The sequence below is a fragment of the Pezoporus wallicus genome, unplaced genomic scaffold (assembly GCF_028554395.1).
Source record: "Pezoporus wallicus isolate ANWC-B61680 ecotype Strahan unplaced genomic scaffold, APGP_CSIRO_Pwel_v1 contig_6714, whole genome shotgun sequence".
In the NCBI taxonomy this organism is placed as follows: Eukaryota; Metazoa; Chordata; class Aves; order Psittaciformes; family Psittacidae; genus Pezoporus; species Pezoporus wallicus.
In genome coordinates this window covers 2792095-2809765 of record NW_026637486.1, presented here as the reverse complement: position 1 = coordinate 2809765, position 17671 = coordinate 2792095, and the positions used below count along the sequence as shown (strand labels likewise).

General features: G+C 49.4%; 1 protein-coding gene across 1 annotated transcript in view; it reads left to right on the top strand.

The window, feature by feature from the left end:
* The first annotated feature begins 3459 nt into the window (after positions 1 to 3459).
* Positions 3460 to 17671, top strand: part of SPTBN1 (spectrin beta, non-erythrocytic 1) — a 94193-nt gene continuing 79981 nt past the window's right edge. Inside the window, exon 1 of the mRNA XM_057405853.1 lies at positions 3460 to 3640. Within this exon, the coding sequence (XP_057261836.1) occupies positions 3493 to 3640 (148 nt within the window). The 5' untranslated portion in view covers positions 3460 to 3492. The remainder of the gene's footprint in view (positions 3641 to 17671) is intronic.

Below are 17671 nucleotides of genomic sequence, written 5' to 3'. Positions count from 1 at the left end.
AGCAAGCTGCTCTAGTGGAAGGTGTCCCTGCCCGTGGCAGGGGTTGGAGCTGGAGGAGCTTTCAGGTCCCTTCCAACCCAAACCAGTCTGGGGTTCCATCTTCCCTCCCTGTTCTCAGAGGCACCAGGGGCTGTAGCAGGACCTGGGCTTCAGGCGATGCTTGCCCATTACGTAGCTGTGTCTTCCTTTGGAAGAAGGCAGCACATCCCATTGGGGTTCGATGGTGTTATCCTCACCTCACCACTTAGTGCTGTGCTGCAGGGGACTTATTTTTATCCCTGCAGCGCGTGTCTGCTGTCCCTGTGCCTCTGAGCCGCAGCACAGGGAGCTCCATGCCAGTGGAGGAGGAGGAGGCTCCGCTTTTATTTTGAGCATCGCTGCAGAACCAGAACAAGGAGGCAAGGCTTCCAGCCCGGCAGGTGGGGGGCAACAGCCCCATTTCATGCTCAATTTAGCTTTATCTGGGATAGATTTTGCTTGTGGGATGTTCAGGAAGAGAAGTGCTAAAGCACAAGCTGAAGCTGGATTTATTCTGGATGTGGTTACATGTACATCTAACCACAGGTGACACAGAAATGAATCTGATGGCTTATAGCACCTATACTAATGAGCACATCGTTGCATCCAGGTTTTAGTGTCACTGTGTTTGCAGTTTGAGCTGCTGTTTTTCCAGTGGCATGTTTTCTCTTCCCTGGGCACTACTGAGAGCTGAAAAGGTTGAAGCTGATGCTGTAGAACAGTCTGATTCTGTGGATTTAACTGGAATTAACCCTGATTTCTGCCTGCGTAGAGGAATCAGTGGGAGGTTTTTGTTTAGGCTTGATGCTAGATGAGGATCAGCTGGTGAATGCTGTGCAGAAATGGCTCGAGTGGGATTTAATCCTTTCTGCCATCCTTGCTCCATCCTTTTGTTTGTTGATAGCGACAGAATCCACGCGTCCATCTGCAGACCTCCCTGCTGGGGAGCGTCAGCCTGGGCTTGTGCAGTGCAGGAGCATCATCCTAAAGAGCAAGTGCTCCCCGTGTTCTTTCAGCCTATTGGCAGCTCACCATAACCAGAGCAGTTCCTTCCCACCTTTGGAGAAGGCTGGATCACTCGCAGGCAGGCTTTGCTAACAGCTCCTTATGTAAGAGCCTCCAATGCGGCTCATTTCCCTGCATGTCTCTGTGAAAGGAAGGGATTTGTTTGCAAGGAATAGATGAGAAACCTCCTCATCTGTGGTGGGGAACAGGAAAAATTCATCCTGGTCATTTTATCCTTGGAATGTCTGGAAAATTAATGTGAACAGGGAAACACATTCACAGAACCCAGCCTGGGTTGGGTTGAAGGGACCTTAAAGCTCACCCAGTTCCAATCCCTGCCATGGGCAGGGACCCCTTCCACTAGAGCAGCTTGCTCCAAGCCCCTGTGTCCAACCTGCCCTTGAACACTGACAGGGATGGGGCAGCCACAGCTTCTCTGGGCACCCTGTGCCAGCGCCTCAGCACCCTCACAGGGAAGAGCTTCTGCCTAAGAGCTCATCTCAGTCTCCCCTCGGGCAGGTTCAAGCCATTCCCCTTGGCCTGTCCCTGCATCCCTTGTCCCAAGCCCCTCTCCAGGTTTCCTGCAGCCCCTTCAGGCACTGGAGCTGCTCTCAGGTCTCCCCTTCAGGAGCCTTCTCTTCTCCAGGCTGCCCCAGCCCAGCTCTCTCAGCCTGGCTCCAGAGCAGAGCTGCTCCAGCCCTCGCAGCATCTCCGTGGCCTCCTCTGGCCTGCTCCAACAGCTCCACAAGAAATCCGTTGTTTCCCCCCTGGGAGCTGCACTTTTCAGCCTCAGGAAATCCGCATTTCGGGACGGGGCTGACAGGACCTGTTAAACCCATCCTTCCCTTCGCAGGGATGTCTGCGCTGGGGCAGGGAGGATGCCGCGAGATGCAGCCCCGCGTCCTGCTCCCTGCCGTCAGCAGGTGGCACCCGATGGCCGGGCTTGGCCCCTCGCAGGTGCCTGGCAGGTACCGCCGGAGGAGGAGGGAGCAGCCCCTTCATCTGCTGTTAACCCCTTGTGGGGTCTGCGCTGGGGCCCCGGGGCATCGGGGGACCGGGAAAACCGGGACCTGGCTTTGCAGCTTGAACCCAGGTGTGGGCATTGGAGAAATCTGGGGCTGACCAGGAGCTGTTGCATGGAGGAAGCTGCTTTAGGGTGAAGCAGTTGCTGCTTCCAGGAGGGCTGGCATGCAGGGAATCTACTCCACCACCGTTCCATAGGCTGAGAGCGCCCAGCAGTGAGAGCAGAAGGAAGGAAACAGATGGATTCATAAAAATAGGGATTTTTCTCAGATGCGTTCCTAAGTCTCCCTGTAACACGACTGAATCCACTAAAACCTAGCTCCCTTTCCCAAATAGTCACTGCATTTCCTTATAATACTCTATTTCTATGAAGGAGAACTGTCAGTTTGCTCTTCTGGGTCAGCCCTTGGGTCTCTCCAGCTCTGACTTTGTTGGGTCAAGGAGTAATGGGGGAACTTCAGATCCCTGCTCCCGAACCGAAGCTGTTCCCTCCTGTCCTTAAGCAGCCGTTTATAACCTCCCTCCTCTCCCCTTAGAGGAGGTGTTGGGCTCTTTTATATTTAGTCCTGATAAGTACATGCAAATTCCGATTGGAAACCGGGATGAATATGCGAACAGCATCCGAGTGCTGTAAGAGGAGAACCTCGGGTAGGGTTGCGTTGGTGGGCTACCACTTTGTTGCTAGGGAGAGTTCAAAGCAAGGCATCAATGGGTTGTTTTTAGCTGGATTGGTTCATATATAAATGCCCCAGACGGGTCACAGTTAGCATCTTCATGTGAAGGAAGATGTGTCTTCAGATCTCCATTAAGAGACTTAAGCTTGTCAATGCTTATGTGGCCTCCTAAGCCTTTGCATGGTTCTCATCAGAACTGGCACCACTTTGTGAAGGTGTTGAGGTTGGTTTTGCACTCCAGGTTTTTCTTAGCCGAGGTATGCACGGCTCCATGTGCTTTACCCAACATTCTCAGCTCTATAAAGACAACAGGCTGCTTTTGGAGATAACAGTTCTGAAGGTGTCTTGGTGCATCTTTTCATCCTGAAGGGGCTACAAGGATGCTGGGGAGGGACTCTTCATCAGGGGCTGTAGCAATAGGACAAGGGGTGGTGGGTTCAAACTGAAACACAGGAGACTGAGCTGAGCTCTTAGGCAGAAGCTCTTCCCTGTGAGGGTGCTGAGGCGCTGGCACAGGGTGCCCAGAGAAGCTGTGGCTGCCCCATCCCTGGCAGTGCTCAAGGCCAGGTTGGACACAGGGGCTTGGAGCAAGCTGCTCTAGTGGGAGGTGTTGGGGTTGGAGCTGGAGGAGCTTTAAGGTCCCTTCAACCCAAACCATTCCAGGATTCTATGTTTCTATGACGAACAGTGTCTAAGTTATTCGTCTGTGGTTTTGCTTTGCAGAGGTGTTTAAGAAGACTCTGATGGTGAGAACAGGTTAAGGAGACTCAAGATGACGACAACAGTAGCGACAGATTACGACAACATTGAAATCCAACAGCAGTACAGCGATGTCAACAACCGCTGGGACGTGGACGACTGGGACAATGAGAACAGTTCAGCTCGGCTGTTTGAACGGTCCCGCATCAAGGCCCTAGCTGGTAGGCACTGCTCACACGAGGTTCTGATGCTGTGGGTGTGACAGGGTGGGATGCTCTCCGTCTGCACCTTGTTGGGTTGACGTTTTCCTGACATCAGCGGGTCCTGATGGTCTCGTGTTGCTTTGCAGGACGTGCTCGGATCTGATGTTTTACAAACCCTCAGGTGCTCAGATTCGCTATGAAACTTTGCTGTAAGCACAGGAGAGCAGAGATTTCATCCACATCCTGTCTTTTTACTTGGAAGGTTGCACTGACTCTTTCTCCCCCCATCACTCTCACCAGTTATTAACCATGTTGGCTGCGTACTCAGATTGTTTCGATTGAAACAACAAAACTCTGCTTCCAAATACCTTCGTTTGGAGGTGTTCAAAACATCTCCCTTGTCCTGGAATGGAGGAATGTGGTAGGTGGGGATAGCTGTCACCTAGTGCTGAAACCACAAGTATTTCTGAAGCAGAGCTTCTGAAGTACTTGCTCTCTGCTGAATTACACTCATCAGCAGAGAAATAGAATTTGATTGGGTCCTTTTCTGTTTAAGCCATTTGATTATTGTGTATTAAAGGCTGTACATTAACCAAATGTGTTTATGCAGCACAGAGATTATGTTGTGGCCTCTCAGCTCGCAGGCATTGCCCTGCAAAGCAGTTTCTATGCGTCCTGTCAATGATTTCCTGGCTCCTGCGGTAGCATGCCCACATTCCTGACCTCTGACCAAAATACCTCAGCCGCCTGGAAAAACAGGGCAAAATATGACCCATTTCTGCTGGTGCAATCCGAGTTGCAGGGGAGGTTTTAAACCCAACCCTTTGCAAGGTGTTGAAGCAGGTTTATTGATCGTGCGGAGGCAAATGCAAAGGTATCATCTGTTTCATTTGTGATTCAATGAGACCGGCCCCGCAGCACCTCGTGCCCTTTCCCCTCGGGATGCTGGACGTGGGAGTGCATCAGATGCAGAGCACCTTTACCCGTCGGGCTCAGGGCAGGATCAGGTTTGGAGCTGAGCACCAGGGAAATAAAGTAGTTCACGCAGGTGGGCACACAGCAGATCATGTAACTGCTGCTGAGGCCGGTATCGACTTCATGGAACCACTCACAGGAGGGATGTGTGTTCAGTTAAAGACCTCATTGCAGCAGTTCTCACCACAGGGTGCATTAAAAGCCACAGTGCTGGCACGGGGCTGTGCTCAGTGGGGTTGGCAGCAGCCTGAGTGATACCTGTGCTGGTAGATGGGTGGTACATGGGAAGAACCTTGGCTTGGGGTTCTTTATAGTTTGATTTGTTTGAGGAAGGAGCTGTATTTGACTCCTGCCACGTTAGAGAGTGCAGGTTATAGTCTGTTCCTTGGGTGGGAGGTGCTTTTATACAAAGCTCATTAACCACATTTGGGTGCCAGACCCAGAGCCTTCAATGCTGTTGGTTTTTCCACTTACTTTTATGGTGAGTGGAGCTCCCCACCTGAGTAATGAATAATAAACATGAAACTCTTACTTCAAGGAGAAGTAATGTAAGGAAAGTACTTGAATTATTTAGCTAGCCTAAACCAAACAGCAATGTCAAAGCAAATAATTTTGCTGAAGATTCAATTCAAACGTTTTCCCAGAGTCTGCTGTATTTATTTTTCTTCTTAACAAGCATTACTTGTAGTTATTTTAATTTGATGCATTTCATGCCTGTAATTCTCTGCTGTGAGTGCTGCGAATGCTGCCAAAGCTCAGCTTAGCACTGCTTGAGAGCCTAATAGTGATGCAGGAGAGAGGAATGACGAGAGGTTTGGGTTGCAAATCAATGGTTAAAGGTTTGCTGGCTGATGGGTAATCTTCTCTTGCATCTCCCCAGAAAGGCACTTGCAGGCTTTCTGCAGCTGCAGCCTGGAGCTGGGGTAGCCGTGATCTCTGTCATTGGACTCTGCACATCCAGGCAGGCTCTTTCTGGAAAGGTGCCCTCTAATTCAGCTGCTTGTCACAGGATCAGACACAGTAATCCCTGTGTGAAAGCCTGCGGCTGGTGGTGCACACAAAGCCACGCTGGCTGATACCAGGAGGCTCTTCTGGGCTCTAACCCCTGTGAATTTGACTGTCTCTTGCACCATCACTCTTTCTGGGTGAATATCACTGCTCTGAAGCAGAAACAGTTGTGCACTGCCTGCAGGGCCCAGGGTTAGTGAGTAACATCTGAGTCAGACTCCAGTCTGACACCTCCAGATGTGCCCATCTAAGAGGCCTGAGAATCTTCCCCCATCTCCCAAGTGTAGCTGTTCTCTGATGACATCAGTTTTCTTTCCAGAGGTCCTAGAGTAGATGCCTTTAAAGACTGCCTGTGGATGTCCAGCTCTCTCAGTACGTCTGCCTTTCATTGATGCTACAAAATAAATTGAAAGACTATCAGCATCTTAGAATCATAGAATAGTTAGGGTTGGAAAGGACCTTAAGATCACCCAGTTCCAACCACCCTGCCATGGCCAGGGACACCTCACACTAAACCATGGCACCCAAGGCTCTGTCCAACCTCTCCTTGAACACTGCCAGGGATGGAGCATTCACAACCTCCCTGGGCAACCCATTCCAGTGCCTCACCACCCTCACAGGAAAGAATTTCCTCCTTATATCCAATCTAAACTTCCCCTGTTTAAGTTTGAACCCGTTACCCCTTGTCCTGTCACTGCAGTCCCTAATGAAGAGTCCCTCCCCAGCATCCCTGTAGGCCCCCTTCAGACACTGGAAGCTGCTCTGAGGTCTCCATGCAGCTTCTCTTCTCCAGGCTGAACAGCCCCAACTTCCTCAGCCTGTCTTCATACGGGAGGTGCTCCAGTGCCTGAGCATCCTTGCAGCCATCATTGTGGATCATTTTGGATGCACGTACATTATTATCTCCTCCTAGTGTGAAAGGTTTCAAAATGAACAGAGTAGGCACTGGCTTTTTATTCCCCATCTGTAAGGTGCAGACTGATGGGTTCAAAAGTAGAACAGCCACAGGCAGAACATCAATACAGACTGATGGCTGTGTACTCACTCTGAATCTTCCTGCTGATGCAGGCATCTTCTGTCCACATTCTTCAACCAGGTGTGAAGTGCCTCTTCTGTGAAGCTTCCATCTTCTAGTTTGCTTAATTTAAATGAAGCTTACCTCCTTAAAGGTGGAGGGTGAGTGAGAAGTAAGACTGATGCTCTGTTCCAGAAAGAGTCATGATGGCTCCGTGTTCCATCAGGATGGTGAAATATTTAAACAGCAAAGCAGGAGGTGGTGGTCAGAATACCCTGTGATCAGGACAGTGAATTGGAGGAAAGCTCAGTTAGAGCAGGCATGATTTAATAGCAGAAAACCACTGTCAACACTGCAGCTGATAACTGGTCTTATTGAAGTGCTCCGTGCACCATGAAAACCAGAGTGTGAAGGCTTGTTCCAGTTTAAACCAAATAAATCATCTGGGATTTCAATCAGAATCCAGATTTGAAGGGATATGCAACCAGATTGGATACCATTCATGTTGAACTCGCTCTGCAACTGATATGAGAAGAAGGTAACTGATCCCTGCTTGGTGAAGTAAGCTATCCCACTGTAGGAAATCATCTTTCACCCGTCCTTGCTCTCTGTGGTTCTTTGGAAGGGGCTTGCTGGAAGACCAGGTAATTCTACCTGCGCTGTGGAAGCCAAAGCGATCTCATGTTTGTGCAAAATCCTTCATTCACAAATCCTCAAGTGTTGGATTTCATCTCCCAAGGTCCATTAGCTAACAAGATCTGTGGGCAGCGCCTTGGTGCATCGAGCTCCTACCAGAGCCTTAAGAAACAGTTGAGTTTCACATGCGGTCCGGGGCTGTGGCACTGGGGTGCTGTGACACTGGGGTGCTGTGGCACGGGGGTGTTCTGACACTGTGGCCCTGGGATGCTGTGGCACGGGGGTGTTGTGGCACTGGGATGCTGTGGTGCTGAGATGCTGTGGTGCCGGGATGCTGTGGTGCTGGGATGCTGTGACACTGGGATGCTGTGGCGCTGGGATGCTGTGGTGCTGAGATGCTGTGACACTGGGATGCTGTGGCACGGGGGTGTTCTAACACTGGGGTGCTGTGGCACTGGGATGCTGTGGCACTGGGGTGCTGTGCCACTGACGTGCTGTGGCACTGGGATGCTGTGACACTGGGGTGCTATTTTCAGGTAGCAGGAGATCTGTCACCTCCAAAACTTTCCATTTCTACCCTTGGCTAATTCACTATTAAGAATGCCCAGCTAAAGTTACTCCTCTTTCTGCTCAGTTGTGTTTTGCCCTTTTGCCCCCTGGGCTCACCCCAGTGACCAGAAGGTGCCTCAACTCTCTGGCCTATGAATTAAAGATAGTTTCAAGGTTTCTGAAATAGCAGAGGCTTATCTGCTCAGGGCAGATGAAGCTGTGCATTCCTTTTCCAGCTCCACCTAAGTGACTGTGCAGAGGTCAGGACACTCACTACTGGGGCACATCACAGTGCTGATGAACCTTGCAGGGGATACAGGAAAGGAGGCAGCAAAACAACCCCTCTAAAAAGGCAAAAACAAAGATCCTGCTTATAGTACTTACTCTTCAGGTATCATTCACCTGCCTGTCCCTGCTGCAAGGTATTTCTCATAACAAAGTTTTACTGCTTCACTCTGAGTATATGCTAAAGATAGAAAAAAATCTGCAGGGTCAGAATGAAGTTTCAGGTGTCAAATCCAGTAAAAAAGGACAAAACAAGGACGTGGAGCTGTTGGAGTGAGTCCAGAGGAGGCCATGGAGATGCTGCGAGGGCTGGAGCAGCTCTGCTCTGGAGCCAGGCTGAGAGAGCTGGGCTGGGGCAGCCTGGAGAAGAGAAGGCTCCTGAAGGGGAGACCTGAGAGCAGCTCCAGTGCCTGAAGGCCACTTTGGATGGAGCTTGGAGCAAGCTGCTCTAGTGGAAGGTGTCCCTGCCCGTGGCAGGGGTTGGAACTGGATGAGCTCTAAGGTCCCTTCCAACCCAAACCACTCTGGGGTAGAGGGTAAGAGAGTAAAGCTTTGGCTCTGGAGGAGCACACTGAGGATAATCTCTTGCAGTGCATCTCCCAACTGTTGGGTACCTGAGCCATCTGGGACTTGCCAAGCAGTGCTCTGGTTTGAGTGGCAGTGAGTGGTTAAGGAAGGGTTGCTCAGCAGCAGTTTGGTGCTGGTAAATCCGGGCTGAAGGCCATGTGAAGGATTCACCCGACAGTACACAGAAATGAAAGCCTTACAGCAGTGAAACTGCAGATGCCTCATCCCAGCTCCAGTGTGGCCGTGTGCATTATGGCCCCTGGGTTTGTCCAGCAGGCAGAGGCCTGATTCAGACTTCCTCAGGTGGTGTGAAAGGGCTTGGTTTTTGGACAGCCTTCCTTTGCTCAGGTAAAAACTGATGGAATCATTTCAACAGCAGCTTTTCCAAGTGTCGAACTCACCCAGTGTTTCCTTATGGATCTTAACTTCTGCAACAGCTTCTCAGCGGTACCTTACCAGGATCTATAGGAGGCTGGTGTCACAACCAGGCTCATGGCTGTGTTTGTTTTGTGTCAGGCAGGCAATGAGGGAGGGATCATGGCTCTGTATTCACACGGTACCTGCAGTGCTGGCTGGGACCACTGATGGACACTGTGCTTATACCAGAAAACAAGGAAAACCTTATCCCGCCTGTCACTGCTGATGTGTTTTAGCTTTTAAAGCTGCTGGTAGAGAACTATCCCTATAGCAAACAGCAAAATCCAGGCAATAAATAGTATCCTGTTCTTTGTATTTTCATTTTTAAAGATGATCGATAGATGGAGCCCCCAAAAACTGTCTCTGTGTGTCTACAGAACATAAAATGGCTCTCAAATAAACGTGAACAACATGTTTTCAGTGATGTCCTATCAGAAACGTAGTCTGCTACAGAGGTCCTTTGTGTCTCCTTGCTATAGTAACATCATCTTTGGTATCAGTTATCCATAGCTGTGGGGGTTTGCTCTCTCTTTAGAATCAAACAAGTAATGTGCAAACCACGTGGAGGTGTAGGTGAGAGTCACTGTAGTTGGATTAGACACCAGATCCATGATCCAGAGGAGCTTTCCCAGTACAGAGCCAGGCTTCTGAATGAAAGTACTGCTGAAAAGTCGGGAGTTTTGTGGAATCACACCATGCTTGTCTGCTTCATGAGTAGTATTTATGGTCACTTAGGAAGTGATGCATGGAAGTGATTGCGTCCTGGTCAATAACTGTGATCTGGCAGGACAAGAGGAGCTGGAAAATGGGCATTTTGGTTCTTTGGGAGGGAGCAGGACTGGAGCAGTTGCTGGCAGCCCCGTTCTGGGACATCTGATAGCTGCAGTCACCTTATGTCTCCGGTTAAATCTTTCAAGGCCAAGCAGTATCTCTCTGGACATGAACACAGGAGAGCCCAGCAGAGGAGCCTGCATTGATAGACCTCTACATCTAGGACTCCTGTGCACTAAGCTCCTGGACTGGGACACAGGAGTGGTGCCTGCTTCCTCATGGTTTCTGCCAGACATAGACCAGTGCTTATGCACTAAGGGCTGGCTCTGTGCTGGGGCAGCAATACAGGGATTGAGCAAAGTGCAAGAGAATTGAGTCCTGGGGTTAAGAAGTGATGAAATCTAAAAGCCATCTGTACCTTGAGGGAGAAAAAGGAAACTAATGTCTGTGTGCTGACTGCGTGTGTGCATATGTGTCTGCTTTTAGGACGTTGCCACTGAAATATGGATGAGGATGCTCCTGGAAGCAGGTAAATCTGCTTTATCAGGCAGAGAAGGCTTCAGGGAGACCTGAGAGCAGCTCCAGGGCCTAAAGGGGCTGCAGGAAACCTGGAGAGGGGCTTTGGAAAAGGGCCTGTAGGGACAGGCCAAGGGGAATGGCTTGAACCTGGCAGAGGGGAGACTGAGCTGAGCTCTTAGGCAGAAGCTCTTCCCTGTGAGGGTGCTGAGGCGCTGGCACAGGGTGCCCAGAGAAGCTGTGGCTGCCCCATCCCTGGCAGTGTTCAAGGCCAGGTTGGACACAGGGGCTTGGAGCAAGCTGCTCTAGTGGAAGGGGGTCCCTGCCCGTGGCAGGGGTTGGAGCTGGAGGAGCTTTAAGGTCCCTTCAACCCAAACCAGGCTGGGGTTCTGTGATTTAGAAGACCCACCAGCCAGGCTGTCAGTGGTGTAAGCTGTCATCCTCCTTTGGCTGCTCTGAGGCTGTGATGACTTACACGAGCTGGGAATCTCACCCATTATGGGGAACCTGGAGACAGAAAAGGCTGGAATGTTCTTTAAATCAGTGTTTTGGGGATCTTTAACACAGAGGAACCATGGAACCCTTCATTGCAATGGTGCGATTAGGGTTTTAGATACTTTGCTGAGTCATCTTAATGCAAAGGATTTCTTGTTTATGGACACTTCATGCCAATAATGGCATTTTTATGTTGGTTTAATTATGGCTTTTATCAGGGATGAGCTTGGCTGTGGATCCATTCAAAACTGGATCATGAGCCTGCCATTTGAAAGCAATCCTTCCCCAAGAACTGCGTGTGCGGAAGAGAATGTTCTCGTCTCCTCTCTTCAGCATCTCACCAGCCATGTTCCTGTATTTATGCTATTTATTCAGCCAAATCTGCAGTGTGCCTTGCATTTTTCCTCCTATTTGTTGCTTGGATACTGCATGAAAGCACTCCTGAAGTATAAATAATGTCTAGCAGAGCATACTGCGCAGCGAAATTCAATTCACCATTAAAACCTGTTTGCTCATTTCTGTTTAACCTTGGAGCTCTTCTAATGGGGCAAGATTAGTGATGAAATCATCCTCTCCCATCAGAGTCCTGATCCTTATCTCGAGGTAATATCCTGGAGAGATACAAACCCACGTTGCCTTGAGACAAATTGCTTTGATGGGGAGGAGGCAAGAGGAGCAGGGATGAGGGCCGGGCAAGTGGAGAAGATGAGGAAAATCCATTTCCAAGTTCCATTCTCATGGTTTCTAGCGTTCTTCCTCGCAGCTTTTAACTCTTCTCTTGAGCAGTGCAAACACCATGGGCTTTTTGCCAACCGCTTTGTTTGTTGTATGGTGGTTTTTTGGAACTGTTGCTTCCTTTAAATGTTATGAAGCCTCTAATGCGGATGGGTGTCAAACGGGGACAGTGTTTGTACAGGTAAGAGCACAATACAGTATTTATTCTATACACTATATATTTGTTCTATACATATAGAATCACAGAACCCCAGCCTGGTTTGGGTTGAAGGGACCTTAAAGTCCATCCAGTTCCAACCCCTGCCATGGGCAGGGACCCCTTCCACTAGAGCAGCTTGCTCCAAGCCCCTGTGTCCAACCTGCCCTTGAACACTGCCAGGGATGGGGCAGCCACAGCTTCTCTGGGCACCCTGTGCCAGCGCCTCAGCACCCTCACAGGGAAGAGCTTCTGCCTTATCTCCAACCTGAACTGCCCCTGTTTCAGTGTGAACCCATCACCCCTTGTCCTGTTGCTACAGTCCCTGATGAAGAGTCCCTCTCCAGCATCCATGTAGCCCCCTTCAGATACTGGAAGTTGCCCTGAGGTCTCCACACAGCTTCTCCTCTCCCGGCTAAACAGCCCCAATGTTCTCAGCCTGTCTCCCTACAGGATATGTACGTGCGTGTGTGTATATGTATATATATGTATATATGGTTTGCTCTGGAGTAATAACTTGACAAGTTCAGGGCAGTACTTGGGTATTTGTCCATTGACAAGTAACCAGTTTTGCAGAGATAGGCAATTCCCAGATGGAGAAATTCTGTGGGTGAGATTCAGTGAAAGAAGGTTTTGAGATGTCTCTGATGTTGGCTTTACAAGAGACTTTCAGCTCATGTTTCTGTCTCTGATATGGTTTAAAGAACCCCAACTTTCAACAGTTTCTCTCCTAACATTTTCCTTCTCTTTCATGTTGCCTGAACTACAGGATCAGCTCAAGCCTGTCCTACCTCGGCTTTCTGCAGCTTCATTACTTAGGTGTAAGAATTAATGGTTGGACTTGATGATCTTAAAGGTCTTTTCCAACCTAGTTGATTCTATGACTCTAAGAGGATCTAAAATGCTGCAGGGAGCCCACTTAGCTCCAGAGGGTTCTACTTTAGGAGCTCAAGCTCCTCCAGTTATGGAACTGGCAATCTAGAGGGGTTACTTCTTTATTCCTCTCCCGTATGCTGACCCCATGTGAATGTGGCTGGTCACAGTTGGGATGTATCTGTGAACATTAGTGTATTTTATGTGCTTTAAGCAAAGGAAAGAGTAGAAATGAATCCTCTGGCCTAAGATCAGTGTGTTCTGCTTGTTGTTTGTGCCCAGGGTTTCCAGCAGCAGCAGGAGGCTGACTTTTCATGCCCAAGGGATCATGGTGTAGCAATGGTGCATCCTCTGTGTGCACGGTCAGACCAGGGAGAAAAGGAGACACTGCAAGAGGAAGAAAAGCAAAAGGAGGGTGGGAATCTCTTTCTTTCCTACATATAAACATAGATGCAGCTCAGATAGAGGAGGAGAGGAGGGAGAGGCAATGAAAACAATTCCAGCTCCTAAAAACGCACATTAAAACCCATTAAAAAGAGCAATTTTCTGGATTAAAATCAAGAAGTGGTTTTGTGCCAGAACTCCACAGCAAACAAGTATGTTAAGGATGTACCTGTGCGCCACGCTTGACTTTAACAGACTTTTAAAGGCTGCTCATCCAAGCCAGGCAGCAAAGCAGGTGTATTTGGAGACCACAAACCAATGGAATGAATGCGGTTGTTGCAGTTTTGGTGAGTTTAGGGAGGATGGGAAGTGGTGCGGGTCAGAAGAACCCATTTGGGCTGGAATGCAAACCAACACACACCATGTTTTCCTCCAAACACCAGTGCTGGTGTGGCTCTCCTGGCCCATGGTCACGGTTGCAGGTATCGAGGGCGTGCTGTTCCAAAAGGCAGGTCAACTTTCCTGTTAATGTGGGACTTGGGTAAACTGAAACCCGAAACTGGGTGGAACTGACCCAGTTTCAGTAATAAATGGATATACTGGCCTGATGTGGGATGAGATTCCCAGAGGTTTTGTGCTGCTTTGGGCTCACTCATGGCAGTTTATAGGTTTATAGGGAGCCCAAAGCTGGTTTGAGCCTGGGACTCGCTGTGGAGCTACTGGACGTGTGAACAGACCCTTCTGTTATAGATATCCTTGTCTCTTGCTTTTTAATGTGACCCTTTCCCTTGCCATTGGATTGCATTGGCTCTCCCAAGCCTGTATCAGTCACAGAGAATACATCTGGAAGGGGCTTGGCAGACCAGATGTCTTCATACATCCCACAGACCAAAAATCCCCTTGTAACAGAGAAGTAGAAATACTTTGAGAAAGGGAAATGTTCCTTAGGAGAAGCTCTGGTTTTCTGCTTGTATTTAGTTCACCTTCCATTGCAAAGCGTTGCAGGAAATGGTGGCTTACAAGATGAATGGTTCTGTTCCCACAAATACCTGCAGCAGAGGTAATCAAGTTGGCATGTTAATTCCTGCTCCGTGTGTGGGCTGCTCCTCTCTGCCTTCCAGCATCTTAGATAGCAACTGGGGGGAAAACAGCTTACTCGTCAGGATTAATGTTATGCAAATTGTCACAGATGATAAAAATAGCTATTTCCCACTGCATTCTAGAACGATCCATGGCAAAACCCCTCTTTCCTTACTCTATGGGGGAGATTTGGGCTTACTGTGTGCACAGGGGTGTCAGCAAAGCCACAAAAGGCAAATGCAGGGATGAGTTCCAGCTCTTTGCTGTGGCTCTGAGGGCGTGTGTAAGAACTTCCCTCTCTTGGAGGAGAAAAGCAACTGTTCTGTGATTTCTGTGCCGGTTTAGATTAATAAATCGTCCTCTTTAGCTTGTAATGTTTTCCTACTTAGTCACCAAGTGGAGAATTTACAAGAGCGAGGAAGAGTAAAGAGGAAAGACAAGGCTGATCATTAACCAGATTGGTAATTCTTGTAAGCTCTGGCGTGCATTCTGCTTCCCATTAGGAAGATAATCGTCTGTTGTGGAGCTGTAAAATCGCATCTCTCCTTCACAGCACCACAGTGCATTCGTTTCATGGGACCCAGGGAGCATCCTCTGTGTTGTTCTCTTGGCTTTTCACGTGTGCATGAAGTTGAATGTGGGGTGGGTGGGCCTGTGTTGGACATTGGATCTCCCAGGATGAACTATCTTCATTGTTGACTCAATAAAGCCAATATTGGTTGACTTCAGTGGTGAAGGATAATGTAGGAGCAATGGCATTAGCACTGCCCACTGACCAGCTACTTTCTGCAGAAGAGCTTTGAACTGGATCCTTGGTCAGGAGTTTCTTAGAGGGATTTTTGTTCATACTCCTTCGAAGGATGTGCTGGAGATTTTCTTAAGTGAGATCTTTTGGATGAGGAAAGCGATAGCTTAGTTCCACCTTAGAAACCGATAATCAGGAATTTGGATGGGAATGGTGCTAGTTTCTTCCTTAGAAACACCATTTTTTTCCTTTGTGGTAGGAACCCATTCACTTCAGCAGCCACAGAAAGACAGATCCCAGCCAAGATCCCTTTCCACTCTGGACTGAGCACCTGCCTCCAGATGCTGCTTGTACATGCATAACATTACCGGAGTCAACCTCTTGTTCTCCTTGAGGCTTTGCAGAGCTCTGATCGCATCAACCAAGTCACACATTGCATTATGGATAAGTGGATAATCATTTGTGGGTTTATTTACTCTTATCAAGTACACAAATAATGCCATCAGCACCACACAAGCCATGGGAGACTGTTTTAGGACAAGAGGAAACGGCCTCAAGCTGCACCAGGGCAGGTTTAGATGGAGCTGAGGAACAATTCCTTCCCCAGAGGGTGCTCAGGCATTGGAACAGGCTGCCCAGGGCAGGGCTGCAGGCACCGTCCCTGCAAGCCCTTACTTTCCTCCAGTGCTGAGATCAGTGATGAATTACATCATGGACAGTTTCAAGCTGGGTTGATTTGAGAAATTACACTTGGACCAGAGCTTAAAAGTTATCTCATTGTGAGGGTGCTGAGGCGCTGGCACAGGGTGCCCAGAGAAACTGTGGCTGCCCCATCCCTGGCAGTGTTCAAGGCCAGGTTGGACACAGGAGCTTGGAGCAAGCTGCTCTAGTGGAAGGGGTCCCTGCCTGTGGCAGGGGCTGGAGCTGGAGGAGCTTTAAGGTCCCTTCACACCCAAACCAGGCTGGGATGCTGTGATTTATCTCTGGCTTTAAAGCATTAGTTCCTCTCCATAACATACTAATTAATATTGTCAAGGACTTAGTCAATTAAAGAGAACCAGAGGAAAATGAGTAGAAACCAGGTATAGAAAAGGGCTTTGTGCCTGCAAGAGCCTTATGGTGAACCCAGAGCTTTGATGCATGGTGGCAATAAACAGGTCTTGGGTTTGCTAATTTAAAGGCAACAGCAAACAAAGGTATTGCGATTGCTGTGGCTGCTGGCAGGCTCCTGGTCTTAGGAATCCTCACTCCCTAAGGTGTAGCCATTCACAAAGACAGATCCCCACTCTGCTGTGCTCTTTCTCCTGAATTACCAGCTCCCCATGCAGTGGAACCATCAGTGCACATGCCCGAGGCCCCACAGAGCAGCAGTGATGCTGCGGGAGGTGAGCCAGCAGGACCACCCATCACACCAAGCAGACAGCAGCTCAGCCACGTCTGTCACATCTGCTACTGGAGACCTCTTGTTCAGCCCCAGTGCCAGCCTGGACAGCAGTGAAAATGAGGTCAGGATGGCTCAGGGAGTGCTGCTGAGTTCCCTACCATGTGTTTGTTAGGGTCTCTGTTCTTCAAATCTTGCACTAAAATAAGCTCGGTCCAAACCCAGACTCTTGAAGCTTTCCCCCTATTCACTGTGTAGCCTTCGGCTCCATACTTGCTGCAATTCCTTCTCTTTTTAAGGTAGTATTTAGTGCTATTGGGGGGATAAAGGGAGGACATGGACAAAAAACCTCAACCCTCAACTTCTGTTTGGTATCTCTTTGGAATCTTAATCTGAAGTGTAAATTCATATTATATGGTGTTGAGGGCCAGAGGAGGCCATGAGGATGATCAGGACTGGAGCACCTCCTGTATGAAGATAGGCTGAGAAAGTTGGGGCTGTTCAGCCTGGAGAAGAGAAGCTGCGTGGAGACCTCAGAGCAGCTTCCAGTATCTGAAGGGGGCTATAGGGATGCTGTGGAGGGACTCTTCATTAGGGACTGTAGTGATAGGACAAGGGGTAACGGGTTCAAACTTAAACAGGGGAAGTTTAGATTGGATCTAAGGAGGAAATTCTTTCCTGTGAGGGTGCTGAGGCACTGGAATGGGTTGCCCAGGGAGGTTGTGAATGCTCCATCCCTGGCGGTGTTCAAGGAGAGGTTGGACAGAGCCTTGGGTGAGATGGTTTAGTGTGAGGTGTCCCTGCCCATGGCAGGGAGGTTGGAACTGGATGATCTTAAGGTCCTTTCCAACCCGAACTGTTCTATGATTCTGATTCAATGAGTTTTACGGCAGGGCGGGGAAAGACAGTCCTGTGTTTTCTATGGGTCGAAGCCAAATGAATATTTGTAGCGTTTTCATGTTTTGCTTTTGTAACATTTCCCCCTTTAATAATTTACATTGTTACTAACGGCCGCGTGCGGTCCTGCGTCTCCTGCCAGCGGTGCTGGGAAAGCTGTCAGCTGGGGAGAAGCTCCTGGTCGAGGGCCTCCATGGTGCTGGAAGCGCTCCAGTTCCTGTGTCAGTCACTTGGACTTTAGCTGGCGTAGCGAGCCCTGTTTGCTCAGGGTGGAACGGCAGCGAGCCGATACCGCTGCAGGTAGGGCCTGGCCTCCTCCCTGCTGGCCAGGGGAAGGGTTCCTGGAGGTAAAACACAGCACAGGCTTCACCAGGAAAAGCTGCTGGAAAGCAAATCCGTGAAGGAAATCGGGCTGTGATGTGTGCGGAGCTCAGGGGAGCTCACATCCTGCCTGCGGCTGGGACAAGGGCAGGTGCTTCCTCCAACCCCCTTTCCACCTGGAAACAGGCTTTTGGGGCACAGGC